The 27,756-nt window shown below is 45.2% G+C and overlaps 1 protein-coding gene across 37 annotated transcripts in view; it reads right to left on the bottom strand.

The window, feature by feature from the left end:
- The window catches only part of Srpk2 (SRSF protein kinase 2), a 190,075-nt gene extending 173,059 nt beyond the window's left edge, over nucleotides 1–17,016 (bottom strand). For 8 of the 37 annotated variants that reach the window (XM_087656378.1, XM_087656382.1, XM_087656379.1 and 5 more), the window contains exons 1-2: nucleotides 6,108–6,274; nucleotides 5,516–5,570 (exon numbers count right to left, since the gene is read on the bottom strand). In XM_087656378.1, coding sequence (XP_087512504.1) covers nucleotides 5,516–5,570; nucleotides 6,108–6,137 — 85 coding nt within the window. In that variant the 5' untranslated portion in view covers nucleotides 6,138–6,274. 37 annotated transcript variants of the gene reach the window in all.
- Nucleotides 17,017–27,756: the final 10,740 nt, after the last annotated feature.

Below are 27,756 nucleotides of genomic sequence, written 5' to 3'. Positions count from 1 at the left end.
GACAAAGTGCGGGGCCACTCCAAAAGCTAGGGACACAGGAACAAAACGATAAGTGTTTAAGCAAAGATAAAGACAGATATATTGATGGGGCAGGGGTGCACACTCTCATCCCAGTACTAGGGAAGCAGAAGAGGCAGAGCTCTACAGATAAAATTCCAGGCACCCAGGACTAAAGAGAAAAACTCTCTCTCAAAAACAAAGAAGATAGGATATATTTAATATGATTTAATCATACACAGTTTATATAACACTGAAACACTGACATGGTACTTCATTACTGTTTGGTTTCAGACCTGGAACTGAGGTGCATATCTTACATATCAAAGCAGATATGGCCACCAGGTTCTCCAAGCATCCCTCAGTTCCTACCTGGCATACCCTGCCCCCAACCCTCAACTTTCCAGCCCAGGGACTAGACTGCCATTCCCCAGAGGCTCTTCCCTATACAGTCCAGACATTTTGGTCTCAGCACCACCACCACCTTCTCTCCCTCTGTCTAAGAACACACATTCTTTTCTTTTCCTTCCTCCCCCCACCTCCCCATGGTGACTTCCCTGGCCTTGGTCCTTGGGGCCAGTGAACTTGCTTCTCATTAAACCTACATTTAATATATTCTAATCTGGCTTGAATTGGCTCATTTCATTGGCAGAGGAATAACCTATCAACTACTACATACAACTTTTTTTAAGCTTTAAAAAAACCTTTTATTTTATATGTATGGGTGTTTTATCTGTCTGTATAGTCTCCCCCACCTTGTCTGCAGTATCAAAGGAGGCCAGAAGATGGTGTCCCACCTGTGACTAGAGTTACAGCCGTAAGCCACTATATATGAATGCTAGGAAATGAACCTGGGTCCTCTGAAAGAGCAGCCAGTGCTCTTACCTGCTGGGCCGCCTACTTCTCTCCAGCTCTCCGACTTTAATATGCCCCTATACAAGGTAAACAAACTTAGGGTGCTGAAGAGGTGCCTCAGTCGTTTACTTTCTTGCCGAAGACCCATGCTTGGTTGCCAGTACTACGTGGTAATCCACACCCTCTGATGTCTATGAGCTCCTGTAGGCATGCAATGCACACGCAGACACACAGACTCAGGATGCTGTCTACAGTTAAACTCAGGCTAGCAGAATGGCTCATCAGATAAAGGTGCTGGCTGGAAGGCCCAGGCACCTAGGTTCCTAGGGACTATCGGGAATTCAAGGTCATCCTCAACTGCACAGCAAGTTCATGGCAGCCTGAGTTACAGGAAACCCTGTCTCAAACTCAGAGTAGGGGGCAAGGCAGTATTGCTACGTGTTCTGATGCTTTGTTAGCAAGCTAAGACTCTGTTTTCATGCCAAGCACCCACAAAAAAAGGAGCTGGAACTACTGCTCTAGACAACACTGTGGAAAAGCCTCGAAGACGTGCAGAGAGTGCCTGCTTGGAGGTACAGAGCTTTAGTCCTGGGAGGCAAAGATAGGCTGGTCCCATTGAGTTCCTGACAAACCCAGTATACATAACACATTCAGGCTACCAAGGACTAAATGGTGAGGGCCTGTTCAACAACAACAAAAAGGTATGCAGAGAGAAAAAAAAAGTCTAAGTGTCAAAAAGTTACATCTTGATACTGTATAGCTTTGTTTACTAACATTCTCAAAGTTTCAAAAACATCAGTGCTGCAGGGACTGCGCACTGAAACAGATCTGCCTGCTGCTTCCGGTGCCTACACAAATCCACACAAGTGATAAAACATAACACTAAACAGTAGGAAAGATTCATTTAGCAACAGTGAAAGCCAAATACCTTCTTAGTGTTGTCAGTCCTTCGCTTATTTTAAGACAATGCCTCATTAACAAACTGCAGGTGCCCTGAAATACACCCTCCTCGGCCTCTGAAAACCAGCCCAGCTCCCAAGGAGATGTCTTTCCTACACAATATTGTTTACAAGCTGGGAAGATGGCTCAGTGGGTAAAGACCCAACACAAGGGAGGGAGGGTGTGTGCACGTGTGTTTGGGTGTGTGTGAGAAAGAGCATGGTCAAGCACTACTCTGTGATATTGTGGAACAGGACCAAACGATGGTTATATAAGTAGAACTCAATCAATAGGATGTACTGTTGTTGGATATATAAAGAAGAGACGGGGTTGGGGATTTGGCTCAGTGGTAGAGCGCTTGCCTAGCAAGTGCAAGGCCCTGGGTTCGGTCCCCAGCTCCGAAAAAAAAAGAAAAGAAAAAAAAAAAAAAGAAGAGACATGCCAAAACAGGACAGGGAAGTACACTAAGTGAAAGAAACCCAAACCAAAGTCACACTGACAGTAAGACTTGACCTATACCACCTTGTACAAAAGGATCATAAATGAGGGTGGATGAGGCCCTGGGTTCCATCTCTCGCACCAAAATGTTAAAAACAAACACCATGTTTTTTAAAACCAAGTCTCCTTGCTGCCCAGGATGACCATATACTTGAGGGTTTAAGAAATCCTCCTGTCTCAGCCTCCATAAGCACCTGGGCCTATAAGAGCATACCACCACACCCAGATCTCTAAAAGATGTTATACTTTTGTTGTCTCAGTAAGTCATGGGACTGGACACACAGTCCTTGGCAGAGCACGTGCCTACACTCAGGAGCCTCTGCAGCTTGTGCAATTGAAGTGTGATGGTGCATACCAGTAATCTCAGCAATACCCAGGCTGAGGCAGGAGAACTGTGTCATGGAGACTCTGTCCCAATCAATCCATCAATTAATCAATAATTAATGCAAACAAAATCTACTTACTGACTGAATGGCAATATAGTAACTCCATGCTCCCCATACTGTCAAAACAGCAAAATGACCAGGTGCACTCATTGGAACACTCTGAGATGGAAGTTCGACTCAGAAAACACTCCTGGCAACTACCAGTTCTGAAGTACTTAAGAGTAAGCTCTTACCACAGCATGGTCCCACACCTCAAGGCCCACAGCAGGGAGGGTCAAACGAGAGACAAGCTGGACTTTATAAACATTGCATATGAGTGCAATTCACAGAACCAAATGAACTAAGATCAAAGAAGTCAGTTTGCACATAAGGAGGAGATAGTGACAAATGCAGAAAAGTCAGTTTGCACATAAGGAGGAGATAGTGACAAATGCAGGTCACACTGCATCAGGCCAGGCCCTGCCACATCGCCACATCGCTCAAGTTTGCCAGTCACCACCACAGTTTGAAACTCATCTCCTCCAGACTTAAAATGCAAAAACACTCACCATCAGGACTCCTGAATGTGGATCCAAACAAGGCGGGTGATTCTAACCTGTCTGGGGAGCCTGTGAAGTGAAGAGAGCCTAAGACCCCCCCAGCTTCCTGAAGTCCCTTCTCCCCAGGGCTATTCAGTGAACCTAGAAGGCAGTTTTCCATTTACCATGGATGACAGGCTGCTCTCACCCCCACCCCCACCCCACCCCAACACTGACAATGCCTTGTGCTAAAAGCTACAATTAAGCCCCAGCATTCACTCAGGGATCTACTGAATTTTGATGGTTCACCGAAGGGAAAAAAAATAGGGTTTTGAATAGTTTGAACCAGCACTGCTTTTTAAGGTTTACTTTTATGACTCTTGCCTACATGTTTAACACATGTATGCAGCTGCCCATCAGAGCTGAAGGCATCAGATCCCCTAGAACTGGAGACACAAACGGTTGTGAGCCATCATTTTGGTGCTGGGAACTAAACCAGGTTCCACTGCAAGAGCAGGGAGCTCTTGACCATGGGGCCATCTCTTCAGCCCTGTGATAACACTTCTTTTTAAGGACTGGGGAAGGTGAAACAGGGCTTCTCTGTGTAGCCCCGGCTGTCCTGGAACTAGCTCTTGTAGACCAGGCTCGCCTCAAAACTTCAAGATTTGCCTGCCTCTGCCTCCCCAATGCTGGAATTAAAGGCTGCACCATCACTGCCTCAGAAATAGTGCTAGTTTTTAAAAAGCATCTTAAACTATCAGAAGCCTACATTGAGTTCAATTTTTAAATATCCCATATCTGATATGGGAGCCAGGGAGACAGCTCACAAGTTAACGATGCTTATCACCATACCCCAGTCGATCACCCAGTCCTACACATAACAGAGAATCGATTCTTTTTTTTTCCTTGAGCCTACAGGCCCAGTATTCCCAGGTAGTCTCCCATTTGAGTACTAACCAGGCCCGACCCTGCTCAGTTCCCGAAGGTCAGAGAAGTAAATGCTGAAAGTTGTTCCTTGACTTCCACAGGTGTCAAGGCTCTTGCACATTCAAACCCAAACACACACACAGAATAATAAAAACTTTTTTAAATTTTCAATTTTTACCTTCCAGTTTTCAAGTCTTTTTGCCTAAAAATATTTTTTCGTATATATCCACATCTTAAGAAGTCCTATAAATAGACTCAAGTTATATTCTATTTTGAATTAAAACAATCCTGTTGTAAAATACCTCCAAACCATCAGTTTTCCTAGATGCCACCAAATGGGTGGGAACTCCCCGCTGGGCTGAGACTAGGGCCAATGCGGATTATAACCACCGCCACCTAGGCGAGCAGAGGGTTATCCCACCCCTTGCAAAATAAAGATAGACAAATATTTCGGAATTTTATTAAAGGTGACTCCATAGTACCAAAGATACCACACACAAATTTCTTGCAAAAGGAACAGCGAGGCAAACAATGTGAGCAAAGATGTTGATAGCTGGTCCAGGAGACCCAGACAGGAAAGAGGAACACGCGGCGGCGCTCTGACGCCTAGGAAAACCCAGCTCTCGGGGAAAGGCTTCTGCGACAGCAGCTGCCCAGCTGGGCTGCACGTCCAGGCTGGAGGTGGCTGGCGCTGGCACATTTGAAACATCATAGCTGGTGGATCCAGTCCCGAGCACCACGCGGGACCCGCCCGCGCACACACCCACCGCCCACTGCAGCGAGCGACCTAGGCGCAGCCGCAGCACGCAAGTAACGCTCGACCCGAGCAGAAAGTTTCGAATGAAAAACCCGAGCGCAGAAACGCACCGGTCCGGGAGCTGAACTCGCGCCAGGAACACGCCCGGAGCCAAACCACTTGACAAGCAGCTCCGGTTTTCACCTGGCTGGCCCGGGCAGGACCGGAAGGTGGCAGAGGCGGCAGCGCACTGGGTCCCACAGCCCAGGTGTCAAGCCGCGCCGCCGCCTCCCTCCCGCGCCTACTCTCCGACCAGTGCCGGGCAGGAACCGGGGTGCGGATTACGGATGTGGATAAGGGGCTCGGGGTACACATCAGGGACGCCGATCCGGGGCGCGGGATGAGGATCGGGGCACCGGGCGCGGGGTCGAGTGCAGAGCCCGGGAGGCTCGCAGGCCGCCGGGCCAGGTCGCGGCTCCGGAACCCGCGGCCGCGCGCCCCTCCCCCCACCCCTCCCCCGCCGGGGCACGCAGAGCCGGCGCCGCGTCCCGGGAGACCCACCGCCCGCAGCCCGGGGACCGGGAAGCTCTGCCTGCGCGGCCGCAAGCAACCCTCGGCGGGGCGGGGCGGGGTCGGGACCGAGCGCCCTGCGGACTCACTTTTTCGGATGTTTCTCTCTTTTCGGCCTCCGCTTTCGGGCCTGAATGGCCAGCACTGGGGAGAGAGAAGACACATTAACGGTCGGGCCGGCCGCCTGCGCGCCGCGAGGAGGGGCGGGGGCCGCGCGCGCCGCTCACCTTTCCTGGAGCTCATTCCGACTCGGGGCAGCCGGGCGGGGGGCTCCGCGGCAGAGGCGGCGGCGACGCGACAGTCAGCCGCACCGGGATGCAGCCTCCACTCGCTCGCCGGCCGAGGAGGCGGGAACCGCGCCTGCGCCGCCGCGGCCGCTCCCGCGGGGGCCAATGGGACCCGCCCCCGCGGCCCCGCCCCACGGCCCCGCCCCCTCCGCGCCCCCCCCCCCTCCGCATCTCCGGAGCACTGGGGTCCCGGACCCGGGCCGCGCCCGGGTCGCCCGCCCCGCGACCCACCTGTGCGGGAAGACCATCGCGCGCCCACGGCCTCCCGCGCCCACGGCCTCCCGCAGCCCGCCTCCGCCTCCTTGCTCGTACGGCCGCCGCAGGCCACCAGCTCCCGGGCACTAGGCCCAGCCGCAGACCCTTCCTCCTCCCAGCCACCGCCTCCGCTCCGCACCCCAGCTGGTCGTGCTGCACGCCTCTCCATGGGTCCTTCCTTGGCCAGCGCCTTGGCGGGGCTCTCACCAGCTCTCTAACGCGGCCTCTTCTATCCCTTTGCGCCTCTACATCCTTGCATCCCTGTGAGCGCCGCTTCCTCCTCTCCGGCAGGCGTGGAAAGGGCACAAGACCAAGAGCTGGGGAGCCTGGGTCCTTGAGTCTGTGTGACCTTGGAGAAGTGATTTCCTCTCCTTTGCCTACTTCGCGAGTTTAATGAGGGAAAGATGCACACAGCTGAAAAGGAAAGTTTGGCGCAGGAAGCCTAGTTTTCTAAATACCATGAAATGAGAGCTTAAAACACCTATCACACCTATCATGCCAAGCCATGATCTTCTCTTCCTCCTTCAGTGGGGAAACTGAACCCTAAATAGGTCAAACCGTTCTACCAGCCTGTACCTCTATTCAGGCCTGGCTGGTTTCTCTTTCTACCTTCCAAGGCTACCTAGGATGTGAATCAAGCTGACTGGCACAAAGTTACCACTTTAGCGTTCTCTTGTCTCTTTAAACAATTACGGTATCTTGACGATAAGGGTCCTGAGCATTCAGTTCTTCTTTGGTTACAACTGTATCGTTGAGTTACAACTGTATCATTGAGTCTTGCTCCAAAGCTGTCCCAACAAATAGGAAAGGCCGCTCTGAATTTGACAAGATCTCATTTTCTCCATTTGTTTTAATTTTCGAAAATCTCAAGCATACAAGAAAAATGCAGTAATTGGCACTATTAACCCACATTCACTAGTTTTTTAAAAAAAAAAAAAACATTTCTCCAGGTTTGCTCTCTATGTCTGTGCACGGTGTATTTTGCTGAGTCATTCGGTAGTTTGCAGACTGTTACCCTCCACCCCTAAACATTTCAATACATATCTACTAAAAACAAAGATATTTTTCTGCATAATCAGAACGTCATTATCACTCTAAGAATCCAATAGTATTGTTTTTATTTCTGAAATATTCCAGTGAACTATGTTTGGTGACTTTTTTTCCCAACCCAAGGTGCCCATGTGTTTTTTTTTTTTTAAGTGTGTTTAGAATAATCCCTGGTTTATTTTATTTTATTTTATTTTATTTTAAGACTGAGTTTCACTGAGTTCCAAAGCTGGTCTTGAGTTTACAATGTAGCCAGTCTAACTGCTCATTTGTTGCAGGCTCACTACTGCCTTAGCTTCTCAAGTACAAGGAAGACAGTCATGCACCACTAACAGTAGCTGTTCTGAAGAATCTAGTTCTGTTTTGCAGAATGTTCGTCAATTTTAATTTTGTTCACCTAGTACTACAGTCAAGTTAGTATTTTAAGTTCGATGTATAGATGGTGTCAAGATATCAGTATCTTCCCATATGGATGATACATTCAACCTCTCCATCAAAACACAAAACAAAACTTTTCCACTTAGTATTATTTTTTAAAAAGTCTCTTTTTTTTGGGGGAGGGGTGGTAAAGAACTTGAATAGACATTTCTCCAAAGACATAGAACTGGCCAACGAATACATAACAAGATGTTCAAAATCATTAATCATTACAGGTATGCAAAGCAAAATGAAATCCTATGTCACACCTGGCATGACAGTCTTTAAAACAGAAAATATAAAGTCGGGCTGGAGAGATGGCTCCGTGGTTAAGAGCACTGCCTGCTCTTCCATAGGTCCTGAGTTCAATTCCCAGCAACCACATGGTGGCTCACAACCCTCTGTAATGAGATTCGATGCCCTCTTCTGGTGTGTCTGAAGAGAGCAACAGTGTACTCATATACATAAAATAAATAAAGATTTATTTTAAAAAAAGATTTAAAAAAAAGAAAATACAATGTCAAGCACGGTGCATACATGTGATTAAAGCACTAAGGAGATAACAGTCCTATTCTCTCAACAGCCAAGATTACATAGAACATACCAGGTCAGCCTCAGCTACATAACAAAATCCTAGCTCAAAGAGAAAGAAAGATCCTAGCTGAAAATATAACTTAGAGGTAGAATGTTTACCAGGATGCAGTCAGGGGCTCTCCCCAGGTTCACTTACCAGATACCAGAAAAAGAAAAGAAAACAGAAAAAATGCAGGTCACTGAGCATTCTGGAGCGCTTGCACATTGGAAATACTAAAAGCTCTGTCAGCATCTCATGGAACTACAAAACGGGACAGTCACTGGGAAAAGCTGGTCAGTTCCTCAAAAACTAATCATAGACTTACCAATAATTCCACCCATAGGTACATTTCCACAGAAGTTAAGAACAGATGAATCTTTGACCCAGGCCTGTGAAGCCAGCACAGATGAGTTCAAGACTAGCCTACATTCTCTGCAGACAGTGTTAGGGATTTCGTTTCTTCTTTTTTTTTTTTTTTTTTTTTTTTCTCTTTTCTATTTTTCGGAGCTGGGGACCGAACCCAGGGCCTTGCGCTTGCTAGGCAAGGGCTCTACCACTGAGCTAAATCCCCAACCCCTCGTTTCTTCTTACATAGGAATTCGCATATCTGCTACAAGTCCCTGACAACAGTTGATTTTTTGGGGTTGGGGATTTAGCTCAGTGGTAGAGCGCTTGCCTAGCAAGCGCAAGGCCCTGGGTTCGGTCCCCAGCTCTGAAAAAAAGGAAAAAAAAAAAAAACAGTTGATTTTTTGACTGAGCAATAAAGAGCCAATGGCCAATGGCTAGGCAGAGGCATGGAGGTGGGACTTGGAGGAAAGAAGAGGCAGAATCACCAAGACAGGGAAGATCAGACTTAAGAGTTCAGGACAGACATGTAAGAGTCAGGGAAGCAGCCCCAGGAATCACTCCCCTGATTGGGTCTAGAGTAGCAGAGATAAAATATAGATTTAGCAAGAATTAACTCAGGAATATCAGAAGGGAGTGTGTTAGCCACGTGAAGATTCAGGAATGGCCCAGCCATTGAGCTAGTTAAGGCATATCAAAATACAAAGGTTTCGTGTGTGTGTGTGTGTGTGTGTGTGTGTGTGTGTGTGTGTGTGTGTGTGTTTTCATTCTTGAATCTAGAGAACTCTGGTGCGAGGAGAGAAACATGATCACCCAATGGGAGCTCAGAGCAGTTTAACCTATTACTGTAACAAGCCAGGGCTGGAGAGACAGATCAGTGGTTAGGAGCACTGACAGCTCTTCCAGAGGTCCTGAGTTCAAATCCCACCAACCACATGGTGACTCACAACCATCTGTAATGGGATCTGATGCCCTCTACTGGTGTGTCTGAAGACAGCTAGAGTGTACTTATATATAATAAATAAATAAATCATCTCTGGTCATGATGATTAATATCTACAGTATAACAGTGACCAAAATGTAGGAAGTGTGATGTCAAATGCCTGTAATATAAACACTCAATAGGAGATTGATTGATATATATATATATATATATATATATATCAGTCCAACTTCAAAAGTCCCCATAGTTTATCATCATCTCAACACTGTAGCCCTCCCTCACCTCCCCCCCAACTTAGGACCTCTGGAAGAGCAATCAGTGCTCTTAACCACTGAGCCATCTCTCCAGCCCTGGCTTCTTGCAATAATCTGTAAAATCAAAATGAAAAAGCAAATCTTGTATTTCCAACACACAATGGCCCAGGATATACATTACTATTCCAAAACGGGAATGGGAACACAATGAGAAAATGCTGGACCAAAGTGATACTGTAAACCAACAGGACAAATTTTAAACTCTACACCTTTATGTCTGATGCCAAAGTGCCCTTCAGATCTCCAACTCCTTTTTGCTTTGTGATTACAACACATTTCTCTCTCTTGGACTGTCTCCTGGTCTGCAGCTCTCCTCGGCAGGTATCCCACAACTCTGGCATCTCCAACATCTTGGGATCCAATGAAATCCAGGCTTCACCTTCACAGCTTGACACAATGGCATCTCTGGGCTTCTATGCAGGGACTCTCCTGACACATGCCTGACTTCACTAACTTTCCTTAGCCCTACACGACTCCCCTTGTTTGTATCCTTGACTCTGAAGCCAGAACCATGTGACCAAAACTGCTAAATTAATCTGCTTGTTGGAACTGAAACCTGCCCTCCTCCTTCAACTACACCTGCATCCACTTTCTGCTGTTGATGATTTTGGTCAATCCTAAACTCTTAATTCCTTTTTACAAATTGGCAGATTAGCTGGGTGGGGTCTTGCATTGAAGTCATCATCCCTTTATTCCACTTAGTTTCAGGCTTTTCTCTAAACTTTTTATCTCCTTTTGGACTTGGTATTAACATCACCTTTCCTGGTGTTCCTTTTCTTTTGAAACTGTGCATTATTTTTTGTTCTCTTCCTCCAACATTATTTCTTCCTTTTCATTATAAATCTGCATAAGAGTGGCCACTAGTAACAATGTGACAGTGCCAATGCTACAATGTCTTGAAATCTCCTCTTCCAGTGCCACAAACACAAAAGTCTTTAAATGTAGCCTTAGGAAGATTTTTAGGACCAGGGCAAAGAACAGCCTTATCTTTTGCCAAAATATCAAAGAATGGAATCTAGGCCACATTATATTTTTCTACTTCTGAAACCTCTTGAACTGAGCTGTTAAAAATTGATACAGTTCTCAGGACTACCATCTTCCATGCTCCTACTAAAATGGCCCATAAACCCAACTAAAGCTTTCAACTGATTTTCTAGCCCAAAGTCCAAAGTCTTCCAAATTCCTCCAAACAAACCCATGGTCTGGCCTATCACAGCAAAACCTGACTCCCGGTACCAGCTTCAGGCCAGTTGCTGTTTTATTTCTCTAAAGGGATACCAGGACCCTTATAAAAGAAAACATTTAATTGGGTCTGACTTACAGTTTTAGAGGTTTAGTCCATTATCATCACAATAGGAAGCATGGCAGCATGTATTTAGTAACTGAGAGCTACATCCTGATCATCAGGCAGAGAGAGAAAAAGGATTGGAGAGGAGAGGAGAGGAGAGGAGAGGAGAGGAGAGGAGAAGAGAGGAGAGGAGGAGCAGAGACAGAGACAGACTGGGCATGGCCTGGGGCTGTCCCCAGGGACACACTGCCTAACCTAATCCTTCTACTCCCTTCAAAGAATTCCACTCCACAGAGACTCAGCATTTAGCTGGGAGGTGGGGGTGGGTGGGGGGGTGGAGTGTGAGGGGTTGGGGGGTGGAGGGGCATTCTTACTCAAACCATCATGCCCTGTATGAAAAAAGAAACCAGAAAAACTAAAAAACACAATACGCCTGTCCCTCAAAAAGGAATACAATACTGATAGATACTACAACATGGATGGATCCTAAAATACTTTGTAAATGAAAAAAAGCAAGATGCAAAGGGCCAAATACTAGATGATTCTATTGATGAGAGAAGAACCAGATTCTAGGTGAATTAAAACTCGAAGGCAGACTGGTGTTTTTCAGCTATTTGAGGCACTAGGCACAGAGAAGCAACTGCTTAGAGGCTAGATAGCATTATGTTCTCTCCTAGCGGGATGATGCTATAGAGCCAGGTAGAGAAGGCTCAACCAGCGTGTCAATATGCTCGGTGCTGGTCGCTCAATAGTTGGAGATGGTTCCTCGACGTTACAGGGATTTTGCCTTACTTCCAACCACAAGGTCACATATGTAGAGACTGCACGAATAGTCCTTAAGGACAATTTGTAATTCCTTTGCATCAATGTTGGCTATGAGCCTCTGCTATCTTCCAAAGGATTTCTGTTATTGCTACTTATTGTGTTTGTTTTACCACCATCCTGAAGAACTATCCAGAACCTGTTCCACGTGATCCCGTGAGTGTTGTGTGTGTGTTTATATGTGTAGTGTGTACTTCAGATTCATCTGCAGTAAGCTGAATACAGCTCTTCCACTGGATGGTGCCTTGAACTCAAACAGTCCTATGGCATTTTTTGGGGGGATGGCGGGGAGAAGTTTTTTCAAGTCATGGTTTCTCTGTGTTATAGCCCTGGCTGTCCTGGGACTCACTCTGTAGATCAGGCTGACTTTGAACCCACAGAGATCCACCTGCCTCAGCTTCCAAAGTATTGGGATTAAAGACATGTACCACCACTGTCTGGCTTAGGTCAAGCTTTTATTTCTCCATCTACCAATGTGTTTGATCTTTATTTTTTATATAGTTTTTATACTTGGTAGTCATATTGTCAGTTAACCTTGTCAATTTTCCTCTTTTGTTTGTTGGGTTGGTTGGTTGTTTGAGACAGAGTCATATGTAGCCCAGGGTAGCCATGAACACTCCAGCTGTTTTTTTTTTTTTTTTCTTTTTTTCAGAGCTGGGGACCGAACCCAGGGCCTTGCGCTTGCTAGGCAAGCGCTCTACCGCTAAGCTAAATCCCCAACCCCGTTCCAGAAACTCTTGTGCCCTCCCTAATTCAGTGTCAGAAGCAGGCATATCTCTATGCTTTCTTAGAGATGATTGGAAGCTTTTGAAATTAAAGAGAATTTGAAACCAGTTTCTTTTGTTATTTTAAGTAGTTTATTAACAGTTTAGATGACCATTTTATTTAGTCTGTTTTTTACCACATAACTTGACCACTTTTTTTTTTATAATTTGACCATTTAATGCAAACATTTTAATAATATTTAGTATATTCATAAGATTGGGGAACCATCACCAACATCTGATTTTATTGTTTGTTTTGTTTTGTTGGTTTTGGTTTGTGTTTGTTTGTTTGTTTGTTTGTTTTTTGAGCTGGGGTTACTCTACATATTCCTGAAGGCTATGCTGGAACTTTCTACGTAGACCAGGCTGGCCTCAAACTCACAGATTTCCCCTGCCTCTGAGCCCTGGGATTAATGGCATGTGCCACCATGCACAGCTAAAGTCTAATTTGTAAACATTGTTTGTGAAGCATGGTGATGTGAACCAGTCATTCCAGCATTTGGGAGGTAGAGGCAAGAAGATCGCCACAAGTTCAAGGCCAACTTGTTCTGCAGAATGCATCCCCCATATCAAGGTTACAAAGCTAGACTTTGTCTCAAAACAAACAAACAAACAAACAAACAATAAATAAATAAATAAATAAGGGCTGACAAGATGGCTCATCAGGTTAAGACTGAACAACCTCATAAATTTAGTTCTATCCTAGGGACTCACATGGTATGAGGAGAAAAAGCAATTCCCCAAAGTTGTCCTCCACTGTCCACACGTGTGCTCACACATATACACACACAAAATAAATTAAGATAATGGTGTTTAAATTAATAACAATTTAAAATAAATGAACTATGTTTGTCCCCCCTAAAAAAAGAGCCCCACCCCATTAGCATTCCTCCCCACCCTCCTGCCCCAGGCTGAAACAAACCCTCTTTCAATCCTGTCTCTATAGACCTGCCTGGTTTGGATGGTTCAAATGAAAATCATATGACGTGTATGTAGCCTTTGATGACTTGGTTCTTTCCTTTAGTCTAAGGTTGAAATCTGTTTCTGCTATTTAATGTTTATAGAACCTTGCAACTTTATTGTAACATCCGAAAAATGGAAATAATATTAATACCAATTCTCATGGGTTAATATAATAATCAAAGGAGTGAGTCTTCAAAAAAACGATTAATTATTAAAATTAACTGGAAGCTGAGTGTGACAGAGCACATTTAAAAGCATACAACGTAGGAGGCCGAATCAGGAGGCTAAGAGCTCCAGATAGGTGGCACATGCACACTCTTCGACATTCGACTTTTAAAAGATCTACTATTAGTGCTTATTCTTGAGTGTCTATATATATGAGAGTGAAGGCAGTCTGGGTGCATGTTGGCATCAGATGCTTTGGAGCTGGAGTTACCGAATGCCATGAACCAACCAACATGGATGCTGGGAAATGAACCTGGGTCTTAACCGATGAGCCATGTCTCCAGCCTAACACTCAATTTTTAAATAAATGCTCATTGAATCACTCTTGTACAATATGCATTACTTAAGGACTGTGTCTACAACCGTCAGGAAAGCATAGGGAAATCGCCTTAGGGGACCTCACTCTTCTGCCCCACAGCAGAAACTAAAGCAAATGAATATGCACTATGGTTAGTGATAGGGTCTTTGGGTTGGTCAGCTAGCTGAATTAGTTGCTGTGGTGGTTGTTTTGGGGAAGTCCTGGGACCTGAACCCAGAACCTTGTATGTGCACTATCCAAGCACGCTGCCACTCAGCTACCAACCACTGACCCGAACATTTATGAAAACAGAATCAAGCCGAAGAGGAGAGGGAAGAAACAAAGAAATCAGCTGAAGGTGAGCATGTGTCTCACCTCTACATTCCCAGCACTGGGACTGGAGGGACTTGGGGAAGCAGGAGGATTGTCACAAGTTCAAACCATCCTGGACTACATGGTGACTTCGAAGAAGCCAGCCTAAGCTGCACAAGTCAAGACCTTACACAAAATAAAAACAGAGCTGGCAAGACGGCCCAGCAGGTAAAAGTTCTTGCTACACAGGCAACTTGAGTTCGATCCCCAGAACCCACGGTGGAGAGGAAGACCCTACTCTGAACAGTTGTCCTCTGCCTCTGACTCCCTAAGTGCACTGCACATGCGCACACTCCGACTGCTTCTAACGTGAGTGAAATATTCTAGTGTCTCACAATTAAGACTGATGTCTCTTTAGATGTATTTATTTTACTTTATGTGTGTGATTTTTATGTTTTGGTCTTTCGAGACAGAATCCCTCCATGTAGCCCTGGCTGCTCTGGAACTTACTCTGTAAACGAGGCTGGCCTCGAACTCAGAGATTTGCCTGCCTCTTGACTCTCGAGCGTGCTCCACGTGCATGCCTGTTAGAATCACCTAGAATTGGGGTTGCTGGTGGTTCTGAGCTATCATGTGGATGCTGGGAATCAAAATGGGGTCTTCTCCAAAAGTAATATGCTCTGAACTGCTGATCCATCTCTCCAGCCCCCCTAACAATGACATTAAAAAAAAAAAAACTTTTTGGAGAGAGAGTCAGAGAAGTGGGGGGGGGGGGGGGCGGACTCTTACCATGTAACACTGACTGGCACGGAACCCACTTCTCAGAAGTTGTCGTCAAACTCACAGAGGTTTGTCTGCCTCTGCCTCTAGAATGCTGGTGTTAAATGTGCGTGTCACACCCAGACAGAAGGAGCTTTTGCACTATCATTTGCACTTCCTTCCTACAGTCCCTTCTTGACACATACTTGCCAGTCAGTGTTACATGGTAAGGATCCGTCTCCCCCCCCCCACACACACACACACTTCTCTGACTCTCTCTCCAAAAAGTTTTTTTTTAAATCATGTTGCTATAATGGATATGGTCAAGAGTGAACAGCTGGACAGTGGTGGTGCACTCCTTTAATCCCAGCACTCGGGAGGAAGAAGTAGGCAGATCTCAGAGTTCAAGGCCAGCCTGGTTTATAGAATGAGTTCCTGGACATCCAGGGCTACATGGAAAAACCTTGTCTCGATGATGATGATGATGATGATGATGATGATGATGATGATGATGATGATGATGATGATGATGATAATAAAAGGACAGAACGTGTCGTTTTAGAATGTGAAACTCAGGACATCTACACATTGTTGAAGGTCATGCATGTGCAGGCCTTTCCTCTCCTCCCCAGCCCAAGCCCAGTGAAATTCATGACATTCACAGTGTTCAATTTTACCAAATCTAATAGAAAATGAGCATCATAAAACCATTTACATTCAGCTATTTCCAAGTGGAGTCATTAAATCACAATGTAGCTTAAAAGGTATTTTTAGTATGTGATAGAATGGGACTCGAATTCCTAGAATCCATCTTGCTCTGGGGCTTGTTGCATGAGAACCAAGGCTCCTCCTATAACATTGTTGTCTCTATCGCATAATTTCTGTGGTGACGCTTACGCCTGTCTTTTATTACTTCAATGGATTATATGTCCCAGTAATGCCGACACCATCAGAACAAAAGTGTGACAGAGATGTTAACGCACAGACAGCATGGGCAGACCACCAATTCCTCTTCTCCCTCTAGCCACCTGAGGAAATTTGAATAAGATGTCATCTGTTTCTCAGTTTCCTAACCCATAAAATGTAGTGAGCCATGTTACCTACCTAATTTGATACTGAATTAGCACATGTATACCCACACACACACACACACACACACACACACACACACACACACACACACACATACACACACACATACACACACACACACAAAAAAAAATATCCACTTAAAGAACACTGAGTGTGGTGGTACCGACCTATAACACCCCAACACTTGGAGCGCTGAGGCGGGGAACTACTTATTGTCAAGGCCAGCCTGGTCTCCATAGTGAAAATGTGTCTCGAACCAAGCAAGTAAGCAACAAAAAAAAACCTTGGAGATGTAATCTAGTCACGTTTGCTGTGAGGGTTAGATCAGAACACACAAAACAGTCAGGTGTCATCTCAGCACTCAGTAAGAATTAGTTAGTCTCATAATAGGCATTATGGAGTGTATTAGATGTCTTTAGCTATTGCTATACAAATTATCATTTTAAACGGCAAATATTTAGGGTTCAAAGTAGAGCTCCGAGGCTGAATGTGTGCAAGAACTCAGGTTTGAACTTCAATACCACTCAGATACACATCCCCCCACCCTCCCCTCCCCCCCAAAAAAAGCCCTAAAATTACAAGGGTAATCTCTTATCATCTCACAGAGTCTGTGGTTCAGGAGCACACAGGCAACTGAGCTCCTGACAGGAGACGCTGCCCAAGGCTTCAGTCATCCGGAGGCTTCAGTCATCCGAAGGCTTGAGGGAAGCTGGAGGCCGTGTTCCTAAGGCGACTCATTCACATGGCTGTTTAACAGAAGGCCTCCTATGCTAACAGGCACTGGCAGATAGGTCTCCTCCTCACAGCCTAGCTCTCTCCATAGAGCTGCTGGACTGGCTGGGTTTTCCCATAGCGAGTGACCAAGAAGGAACAAGGCAGAAAGTTCAATGCCTTTTATGACCTACCCTCGGAAGTCACAATCCTTCATTTCTGCCACATTCTAAACATCAGAAGCAAATGCAGTGTGCTCAATGGAAGAGGGTGGGAAAAACCCCCCAGAACTCTGCTTCTGTTTGGTTGCCAGGGATTGAGCCCAGAGCCTCACAAATACCAGGCAGGCATTCTACTACTGAACTTTATTCCCAGCCCACCCCAAATCCCCTTTTGAGCCAACCGTCTCTTAACAGATTGATCTCAACACTGCTGTGCAGCCAAGGCTGACAGACTCTCAATAACCTTCTCCTTGAATTTGCTTGGCACTACAATTTCGCCCCATCATGCCAGATCCTGTCTTCCTCTTTCCTACGCATTATTTTGAAACAGAGTTTCATCGAGGCCAAACTGGTCCGGAACTCACGACAGGTCACAGGCTGACCTTGAGTTCACCGTGATTCATGTGTCTTACCCACTTGATAAACTACCCCTTTCCATATCACCCTCGATAACTCATAAAGAAAAGAAATTGAAGCTTGGACTCATCATTCATCTCTCTGGAAGCAGGGCTGAGTCTAAGGCCAGCTCCCACTCCAGAATGAAGCATTGCCCTTCCAAAGAAAAGGAAGAAAAAAAGAGGTTTACTCCCTCACAGTCTCAAAGGCTATAAGTCTGAATGGCATCATGCTAGTTGTAGTAAGGAATGTCCCTCCAGGGCATACACGTGTATATGAAAGCTTGGGTCAGCCTTTTGAGGCCCAGGCTAGACTCAAAACTTCCCTTCTTCTCTTTTGGTTTTTCAAGACACAGTTCCTCTGTGTAGCCCTGGCTGCCTTAGAACTCACTCTGTAGACCAGGCTGGCCTGGAACTCAGAGATCTGCCTGCCTCTGCCTCCTGAGTGCTGGGATTAAAGGCATGAATCACCACCACCACCAGGCTGAGAGCCAGACTCTTAACAAGGGGGAAAAATAAATAAGTTGACAAGGTTGAGGCTATATAGCTTAGAAAGTCCAGTTATTATGTGGCAAGCACAAAAACCTTCTTTCTTTGGTTACTGTCCCATCAAGATAACTTTTATTCTGACTTCCAAAGACATGAAACCATGCACTTTATTTCTTTTAATTTTATAGAAATAGAATGACAAAATAATATTTTATTTTATTTTAAATTTTTTTAAGATTCATTTATTTATTATATTTAAGTACACACCAGAAGAGGGCATCAGATCCCATTACAGATGGTTGTGAGCCACCATGTGGTTGCTGGGAATTGAACTCAGGACCTGTGGAAGAGCAGTCGGTGCTCTTGACCACTGAGCCATCTCTCCAGCCTGCATTTTTAGTGAAAGGGAAAAAAGGTTCATATTGTCTGAAACAATGTTTTCTTGGAAGTTACATCCTTGCAAATCCTTCTGACATGACAAATTGTCATGCCTGATTCTTCATCCAATCTATTGTTGCTCTATGTCATGTAGTCTCCCGAATTCCTCACTGTACTCTGAGAGGAAATGAAAGCTAACATAAAAGACCAAAGCTCAGTATCACTATGACTTTTTTTTTTTAAATAATCTTCTGGAAAGGGTTTCTAGACCTTCAGGACTTCCTAGGTAATACATCAAGAAATGTAAAAACAACCACAGTAGACCCTTATGTGTAAGCATGAGACTTAGGTCTCAGTGAGTAATAGGGACTTCTGCTACCAAATATTTTAAGATTTATTTTGTTCTTAATTGTATGACTGTTTTTCTTGCATGTGTTTAAGAGTTTCACTTGTGTGCAATGCCAGTGGAGGTCAGAAGCCAGCTTCAGACCTCCTGAAACTGGAGTGATAGATGGGTGTTAACAGCCATGTGTGTGTCGAGAACTGAACCCAGGTCCTCTGCAAGAGCAGCTAATGTTCCTAGTCATAAGCCACCTCTCTAACCCCTGAAATACAATTTTGAGAGAGATTTAAAAAAAACAAAACCTACTCGTGTAGGAGATAGCCGGGTGGCATATGCCTTTAATCCCAGTGCTTCAGAGGACAGAGGCAAGGCAAGTAGATCGTGGTGAGTTCCAGTTTAGCCACAGAGACCCTGCCTCAAAACCAGACACTGCCCCCCCCCAAGAAAACACAAACTTAGGTGTATGCGTTATTGATTTAGCATAGGCTAAAAACCATCCTGAACATTAAAAAAAAAAAGATTTAATATAGGAATGAACAGGCCTGGAAAAACTGATGTAAAAGCTGCTACTGGGATTTGGTTTGATCTAACACTATGTAACTGGAGTTCAAAGATTAGATACCTCACCTTGGGAACTAGTGATTGGATTTGAGACTCTACCCAGCTACCTCAGCCTGGGAGAATGGGGGAGGTTCCATCCTGTCTCACCCCCATTTTCTCCCTCCACTAAACCTTGAAGATAGGATTTAAGAATTCATGTCACACAGAACAGGCACTGACTGGCACGGTGGTGTGGGTTACTGGAGCATCGAGCGGCACTGGCGAGGAGCTGGCTTTCCAGTTATCTAAACTCAGGGTCTCTCTGGTGCTGCCAGCCCGAAGGGTGCAGGAGCTGGAGCCAGTAAAGGAAAGAAGCCTGGGGGGTTGTTAATGCACTCCAAACTGAACTTTTTAACTACCCAGGTATAACATTGTCTACCATTTGCCCAGGACCTGTGCATTCGAATATTTTCCAGAATTACTGGAGAAGTCACTAAGGATGATCCAGATGACGATCATCGCAAGAGGCCGCACAAATAAGGCTGCCTAATTCTGCACTTCCAGCCATCAAATGGATAGGAGCCTAGCATGGCTGTCCTCTGAGAGGCCTGATGAGCAGTTGACTGAGACAGATCCAACACTCAACTAGTGGACTGGAGTTGGGAACCGCTATGGTTTCGAAAGAAAGTTGGCTTCAAAGTCAGAACCGTCCTGCCATAGCCTCCTGAGTGTTGGGATTTTAGGGACCTGATCCTCCACGGTCCTCCATTTTAATCTTTGATATTAACTTTTTTTGATCTGAAATAAATAGACAGTAAAATATTGCAATGAATATTGAAAGAATGGATAATTATACTACATAATTAAATAAGATGACATTTAATTTAAGAACTAAAAGAATTCATGGCAAAGTAAATCTGGTAAGCAAGATGGGTAGCTTTCGAGCCTCTCCAAATAGAAAACAATGGAAATGCTATTGAGAGACTTAACACAAGGGCCCACACAGGTAAAGAATCATTTAGGCTCTGTACTGTCATACTAGAAACCGTTAAGTGGTGTGTAGTGGATCAAGTATGCTTGGCCCATGAAAAATGGCACTGCTAGGAGGTGTGGCCTTGTCAGAACACGTATGCCCTTGTTAAAGGAAGCGTGTTGCTGTGTAGGTGTGTCGCTTTGAGGACTTTGCGGCTGAGGCTCCACCCAGCGTGAAACGGAGCCTCCTATTGGCTCCTGTGGATCAAGAAGTAGAACATTCCGCACCTTCTGCCTGAATGCTGCCATACTCCCCACCACGACGATAAAGGGCAGAACCCCTGAAAACTGCAAGCCAGCCTCCATTAAATGTTGTCCTTGTTAAGAGTTGCCTTGGCCATGGTGTCTCTTTACAGCAATGAAACCCTAACTGAGACACGGCATTAGGAAGGAGTTAATGAAAAGAGACTATGCTAAAATCTATCCTTGGGTCCTCGCTGTTCCAAGTCCCATAGTTTTGGTAAGAATTAGTTTCATCAGAGTACATAATAACATTTCTAAATCAAGTAACAGGTTCCTAGAGCATGAGTTCAGGAAGGTACCGTTTGGCCTAATGTAAGCACTGTTTTGGTTTATTTTGCTTTCAGTTTGTTGTTTGGGATCAAACTCAGCTCCCCCCACACAGGAGATGGGGATTCTACCACTGGGGAACTGGAAGGATGGCTCTGTGATTGAGAGTACTTGAAGCTCTTACAGAGGATCTGGGTTCGGTTCCTGGAACCCTCATGCTGGCTCACGACATTTACAATTCTAATTCCAGGGCGTCTGATGTGCTCTTCTGACACGCACCAGGTACAGATGTGAGTACAGATAGACGGGCAAGCAAAAGACTCACACACATAAAATTAAATAAACCTAAGACAAAAGAAAAAAAAGTCATCCTATGCCACACCCCTACTTGGCTGTGACACAGTGTTCACAACTGTGATGGCTCCGAGAGGCCAAATCTTTTAAATTCAAACCCATTTTAGAGACTCTGACCTAAGGTTGAACTCTGGTAAACTAACAGGTTGGTACCTAACGTTAGTTTCCAAGTTACCCCGAACAAAACCCGAGCCTAGCTCCAGTCTCTAGGCTCACCTCTAACAAGACCAGTGTCTCCAGGTTATTACCCCAACATACCCGCACCCCTAGGTTACAAGCCTAACAACCACCCGTATAAAGGGAAATAGAAATTAAGTTTAAAACTGGATTCCCGGGCTGGGGTGATGGCTCAGCCAGTTAAGAGCACTGACTGCTCTTCCAGAGGTCCTGAGTTCAATTCCCAGCAACCGCATGGTGGCTCACGACCATCTGTAATGGGATCTGCCCTCTTCTGCTGTGTCTGAAGACAGTGACAGTGTACTCACATACATAAGATAAATAAATAAATAAATCTTAAAAAAAAAAAAACTGGATTCCCAGCCCCAGCCAATTATGCTAAAGGCCACAGCTTTCCAATTAGATGCTTGCACGCTCACTCGCTGTTCACTGCTTATATAGCCTTGCCCCGATATTCAGGGCTCCTCTCCCCAACAGAAACCATCTTGCCTGTTGTTGGTGGCCCTGTTGTGGGTTGCATCAGATCAGCCCTGTCTATTTGGGGGGGGGATCGCTTTGGGGGGGGGATCGCTTTGGGGGGGGATCGCTTTGGGGGGGGATCGCTTTGGGGGGGATCGCTTTGGGGGGGGTCGCTAATACTTCCCTGACAATACATTTCCACATTCGCAAGTCCTGCTAGTGAATTACTTGGAAGCTAAACAGCAATTGGGCTTAAATAAGCATGAATATGATCTATCACAACATCCCAAGAAGCCTGCACTCCATTTAGACCTTTGAGTAGTCACATAGCACGAGGGCGCTGCCTAACAAGGAGGCCCAGCATGGTACCTTGTTGGTGTTTTAACTATATTGGGTTAGGTTAGTGCCTCATCCTAGCACTGGGTGAAGAAAGAGGCTGATGAGTTTGCTGCCAGTGTTGGCTACATAGTGAGTTCTAGGATAGCCAGAACTATGGGCCTCAACAGAGATCTGAGGGCTTTAAAGTCTACTTTAAAGCCTTGGCCTGAAATCAGCAGTGATAGTGTGTAGTCCTACAATCTGGTTGACCCAATAGTAAGGCCATCTATCACCCAAGGCTGCAAAGCCAATGAGTAATGATGCCACCATGCCCAGACCTAGTTTTTAGTTTATAAAGGAGGAGGAGGAAGAGGAGGAGGAGGAGGAGGAGGAGGAGGAGGAGGAGGAGGAGGAGGAGGAGGAGGAGAAGAAGAAGAAGAAGAAGAAGCAGCAGCAGTGGAAGAAGAAGAGGAAGAGAAGGAGGAGGAGAAGGAGGAGGAGGAGGAGAAGAAGAAGAAGAAGAGGAAGAAGAAGAAGAAGAAGAAGAAGAAGAAGAAGAAGAAGAAGAAGAAGAAGAAGAAGAAGAAGAAGAAGAAGAAGAAGAAGAAGAGGAAGAAGAAGAAGAAGAAGAAGAAGAAGAAGAAGAAGAAGAAGAAGAAGAAGAAGAAGAAGAAGAAGAAGCAGCAGCAGCAGCAGCAGCAGCTATGTTTGCTGTGTTGAAGTGCTACCTGAGACTGTAACCTCATTTGGAAGTAGAGTCTGTGTAGAAGTTATCTGGCTAATTAGTCAGGCTGGTATAAATCCTAACTCTAAGTCAATGACTGTGCTTCTTTAAGGATATTGGCAGAGGCACATGGATCTCTGCGAGTTCAGGACCAGCCTGGTCTACAGAGTAAGTTCCAGGAAGGGCTACAAAGAGATACCCTAGCTCAAAAAAACAAACAAACAAAAGGATATGGAATGCAGAGTTAACAGAGGATACCTCAGTGCCAGGGAAGGCAATTAGACCACTAAGGGAAAAATTGAGACATGAGGTTTTGGCAGACATGAAAAGTTAGGTTAAAGAGCCAGGAAAGAATTTCAGCACTTTGAGAGTAATCACCTACTGACACACCTGGATTTCTACTCTAGAGCTGTGAGAGAATAGTTCTCTGTTCTTTTGAACCTTCCAACTCATTAAAGACAGCCTAGGAACAAATGCAGATCCTCAAGGGAGGAGCCTTTCTCTGTGATAACTCCAGCTCTTATCAAGTTGACACCCAAACCAGCCAGTACAAAAGCCCTGGACTGTATCTCCAGAACAGAAAAGAAATAAATAGAAAGGAAGAAAAGGCAGTAACTGTGTGTGTAGACACAGACACATGTACGTGCAAAATAAATGTTTTTAAATTCTAGCTAAATTCTAATTTGGTGTTACATTCTTATCAGCTAATGAATTTCCATTTTGAGATTCTGGGGTCTGATTATTTGTGTGAAATTAAGTAGTTTGGGTTTTTGTTTATTTTGAGATGAGTTTTCTCCATGTAGCCATGGCTGTCCTGGAACTCTCTCTCTGCAGAACAGATGGCCTTTGAACTCAGAGATCCACCTGCCTCTGCCTCTGCCTCTGCCTCTGCCTCTGCCTCTGCCTCTGCCTCTGCCTCTGCCTCTGCCTCTGCCTCTGCCTCTGCCTCTGCCTCTGCCTCTGCCTCTGCCTCTGCCTCTGCCTCTGCCTCTGCCTCTGCCTCTGCCTCTGCCTCTGCCTCTGCGTGCTAGGATTAAAGTTGTGTGCCATCACCACCACTTTGCAAGGTTTTGTTTTGTTTTTTAAATACAGTTACTAAAGCATTTCCACGCAAGTATGTAATATACTTTGAGCATACTCCCCTCCAAACCTTGAACCTTTAGTAATTGGTGTTACTTATTTTATGTGTGAGGGTGTTTTGTGTATATTGCATGCAAGTCTGGTTCCTATAATGCATGAGGTCCTGGGTGAGACCCTTAGTACCCTCTCCCCAAATTCCTTGAAATTTGTAATCAATTTTGATGGCATTCAGGATGCAAGACTTCAGGGGGAGGTTATTTGATCTTGAAAAATATTGTGTGACTTTTAGGGTCCCTCTTGAATTTAAAGACTCAGATAGGATAAGGCTGTTGGCCTGCTTGCTGGGGCAGTCCCTCAGCTAACTTAACTCACGGTATCTATCCATGTGACTCTCTCTGCCCTGCTCCAGTTCTGCCTCATCCCTCTTCTGCTTGCCCTCCGGCCCAGCTTCAGTCCTTGGAACTTTATTGCTCAAATTCATATTTCTTTCTCACACAAAAAAGCTGTTAGCATAATAAGAGATTCCTCCCCTAGGGAAGTTTGCCTTTGTGGGAGGGGGCAGTTGAGGAAGGAACAAACATTTACATATCCTGCCAACCTGGCATTCTCTCTAACACCAGCAAACTCTATGAGAACCATCAAGGGAAGAACTATATTCCCAATGTCCAGTCCATTTGTCCTATCTTGGAGAGTCCAAAGTTCTGTGGAGTGTTTGTGTCAGAAGAGCACAGCGAGACGTCCCTTTTAAGTTTATATTTAGAAGACAATCAAAGAAAAATTTTAAGAGCTCGAGCTTGTGATTATGATAATTATCAGAACGCCACTGATTGTTAGCTCTGAAGGTAAGTCTATCACTGGTCTAGTCTTCGAACCCATCAGAGACCTGAGAAGGATAAACTTCGCCTGAGTAAACAGGAGCAGAGCAAGCAGTTTCAGAATCTAATAAAAATGGCTCACTGGCTAGTCACCCAACCTTCCAGTGTCAGTGGGGCCATGCAAGTTTGCCTGCCAGACCCAAAAGATTTGACTGCTTTTTTGTTTGTTTGTTTGTTTTTTTGTTTCTGTGAAGCAAGAGCTTTTGGAAGACTTTGCTATCTTGTCTAGGCAAAGTGGGGCAACTGAGTCCCCAGTGTCCGGCTTGTCCAGTTTGGACGGCATACTGTCAGCTGTCCAGGCGACAAGCAGTTATAACCCTCTGGCCAGGTCAGCCACGTTTGAAGTGAGCTCCAGGTGGAGGAGGCTAGGGGTGCTTTCAGGACCTGATATGTTGGTCACAAAAAGTCTTTTGTTAAACATTTTAAATGACATATTCTGCAAATCTCTGAAGTGTTTGAGGACCAACTATCTATCTGAAGTATATATAAATAGAAAAACTTGCTTGTTTCTAGTTATTTAACTTTGAAAAGACAAGCAGCTAAATAAACCTGTTACGCCCAGTTCTCAGGGCGTAACCCCAGAAGACCACCAGGAATTGCGAGTCCGAGTCTGATGCATGAACAAAGAGAGTCAGATACCCTCCTTTGGTGGGTCTGAAGCAGTCACGTGTACTCATGTGCATAAAATTTATATATAACATATATTATATAAAGCAGACTGTGACGAAGCCCTTCCTCGGTCACAAATTCCTTCCCCTGACTGGTAACGCTCAAGCTCTCCGGATCAAGGACGTCTTCTTGAACACCACAGCGGTGACCTTCCAGCGCGTCCACTCTAGTCACCTTCTGCCGGTTATACAGACACCTTGAGGCGTTTCCAACCCCTAAGCAAGAACAGAACAGACACAGACAGTACAGGAACGCTGACACTACCACACAAATGCCAGCACGGGACTCTCCCGATTGCAGATTCCAGAGATCTGCTGGGAAATCCCAAACGAGCCCCCAGAATGTCATGCCCAGTTCTCCGGAACCCCAGGAAACCACCAGGAATTGAGAGTTCGATGCAAGAACAGAGAGAGTCTTTATGCGTCCAGGGACTTGAGATATATATGAGTACACATAAGCTGGCATCTTTGAGTTTTGGTGTTACATGATTGGGGAGGGGGATAAAGGGATGCTTTCCTTCAAACCTGATGTTTGTTCAGACATCAGGCCGATCCCACAGCTAGAAAGGGACCTTCCTGATATGGGAAGTAATAACTCTTTGCTTTATCAGAAGCTATCGTATTTTATAAACTGGTCACAGCTGTCTGGGAACACTAAATTGCCTCTTTCCCATAGTCCAACACTGGGATTTTATCTTTTCAGGGATATTGTCTCCTGCTTCTTTCAAGGGGAGGAGCCATCTGCATCCGAAATGCTGGTTGTTAATCGGGGGAGGGAGTAGGAGTCTCAGCAACATGGAGGCTAGGGTAGGCTGCCTTTTGTCTGCTCCCATGGCTGGCATCTGCCTGGGAGTGGGAAGTGGGGGAGGGAGTGCTGGTCACTTGGGCTCAGCGTTGGAACAGGGGAGTGCAGGCCAAGGATTAATGTGGAGACAGGGCAGGATGTCTCTTCAGTGGCACAATTGCTGGGCACAGGTATCCCTCCTGGAAAAGTGTGCCCTCATCAATTTATTAGCTCAATTTCCCTTTCTGCCCTAAGCGTAATGGTTTGCCCATTTAGCCCGTCAGACATCTTCGTCTCCCCCCTTGGCAGAGGCCACAGGCTCTAGCTGTACCTTATATGATTGCAGTGTCCTCCTTCCTCCAAAGCATGGCAGAAAAAGGTCCTCTCTCCTTCCCTGCATCACCTTTTCCTCCTGGCACCCGGAAGTCCCACCTGTACCTTGTGCCCAGCACAATTGGCTCTGGGCCTTCTTTATTGACAAATCAAGAACCAATTAGGGCAATAAAGGCATTTCTCTATAGTGGATCTTAAAATCTCAGCCTTTCTACCCCCCCCCCCTTTTTAAAAAGAAGAGCATTGATTAATTGGAATAAAGGCAGCATCCTTGCTCTGAAAAAAAAAAAAAAAAAAAAAGAACCAATTAGGGAACTAGAGCTTAGCAACAGCACCTCCCATTACACCAGGTAGCCAAAAATATTTACCAGATACGGTGGAGACAACAATGTGTCCTCAATTTACCCCTCTGATAGTCTGAGGGTTGGGAATATAAGGTTTGAGCCTTGTACCTATGAAGTTACCGTAGATACCATAACCAGGAATAGGTTTGCAGCATTCAGAAGTTTTCCGCCTGATGAACTGTAACATGTCCTCCCTCAGATAGTCTTTTGAGCTGTTCCTATGTACGGGATCAGCATCCATGTAAGCGGCTTTGCTATCATTCCAGTCTCTTCCCTCACACCACATCAGCAGCCAAGATTTGCAGGACGTCTCTCACAGTCAAATCTAATCTACATTAACTTGGAAGGACTCCATAACTTTACATTTCCTGTGGAAATAAAGGCCTAGCTTCTCCCCCATTGGAACACGTTTCCTGACTTCCATTCTGAAGTTAACATATCCGTATAGGCAGATTTGGTTCGTCAGTCCTTTCTCAAATCTATTGTTTTTCAGCAGCTGTGCTATCTGTCTCATTGACATTTAAAAACTGTAAAGCTAATAAATTATTGTGTAATTTAACCCTGGGAGATCTCATATCCCCTTTTTGCTTTACAAGCATCTCCTTTAAAGTATTGTTAAGTCTTTACACAATTGCTTGACCTGTAGGATTGTATGCTATACCCACAGTATGTTTAATGCTATAATATATAAAAGAGAAATTGTTTCATTGTACTGGATACCTGCGTGAAAGCATTATTAGTTTTAATTTGTAAAGGTATTCTTATGATAACCGTCACTTCTAATCAATGTGTAAACACAGAATCAGCCTTTCAGAACTCAGTAGAAGCCCATTGGAATCCTGAATAGGTATCAACTGTTTGAGACACATAATTTAGTTTTCTAAACTCTA

Source organism: Rattus norvegicus, chromosome 4, assembly GCF_021556685.1.
Source record: "Rattus norvegicus strain SHRSP/BbbUtx chromosome 4, alternate assembly SHRSP_T2T, whole genome shotgun sequence".
Classification (NCBI taxonomy): domain Eukaryota; kingdom Metazoa; phylum Chordata; class Mammalia; order Rodentia; family Muridae; genus Rattus; species Rattus norvegicus.
Note: the sequence above shows the minus strand (reverse complement) of the source record. Positions and strands in the feature narration are given on the sequence as shown.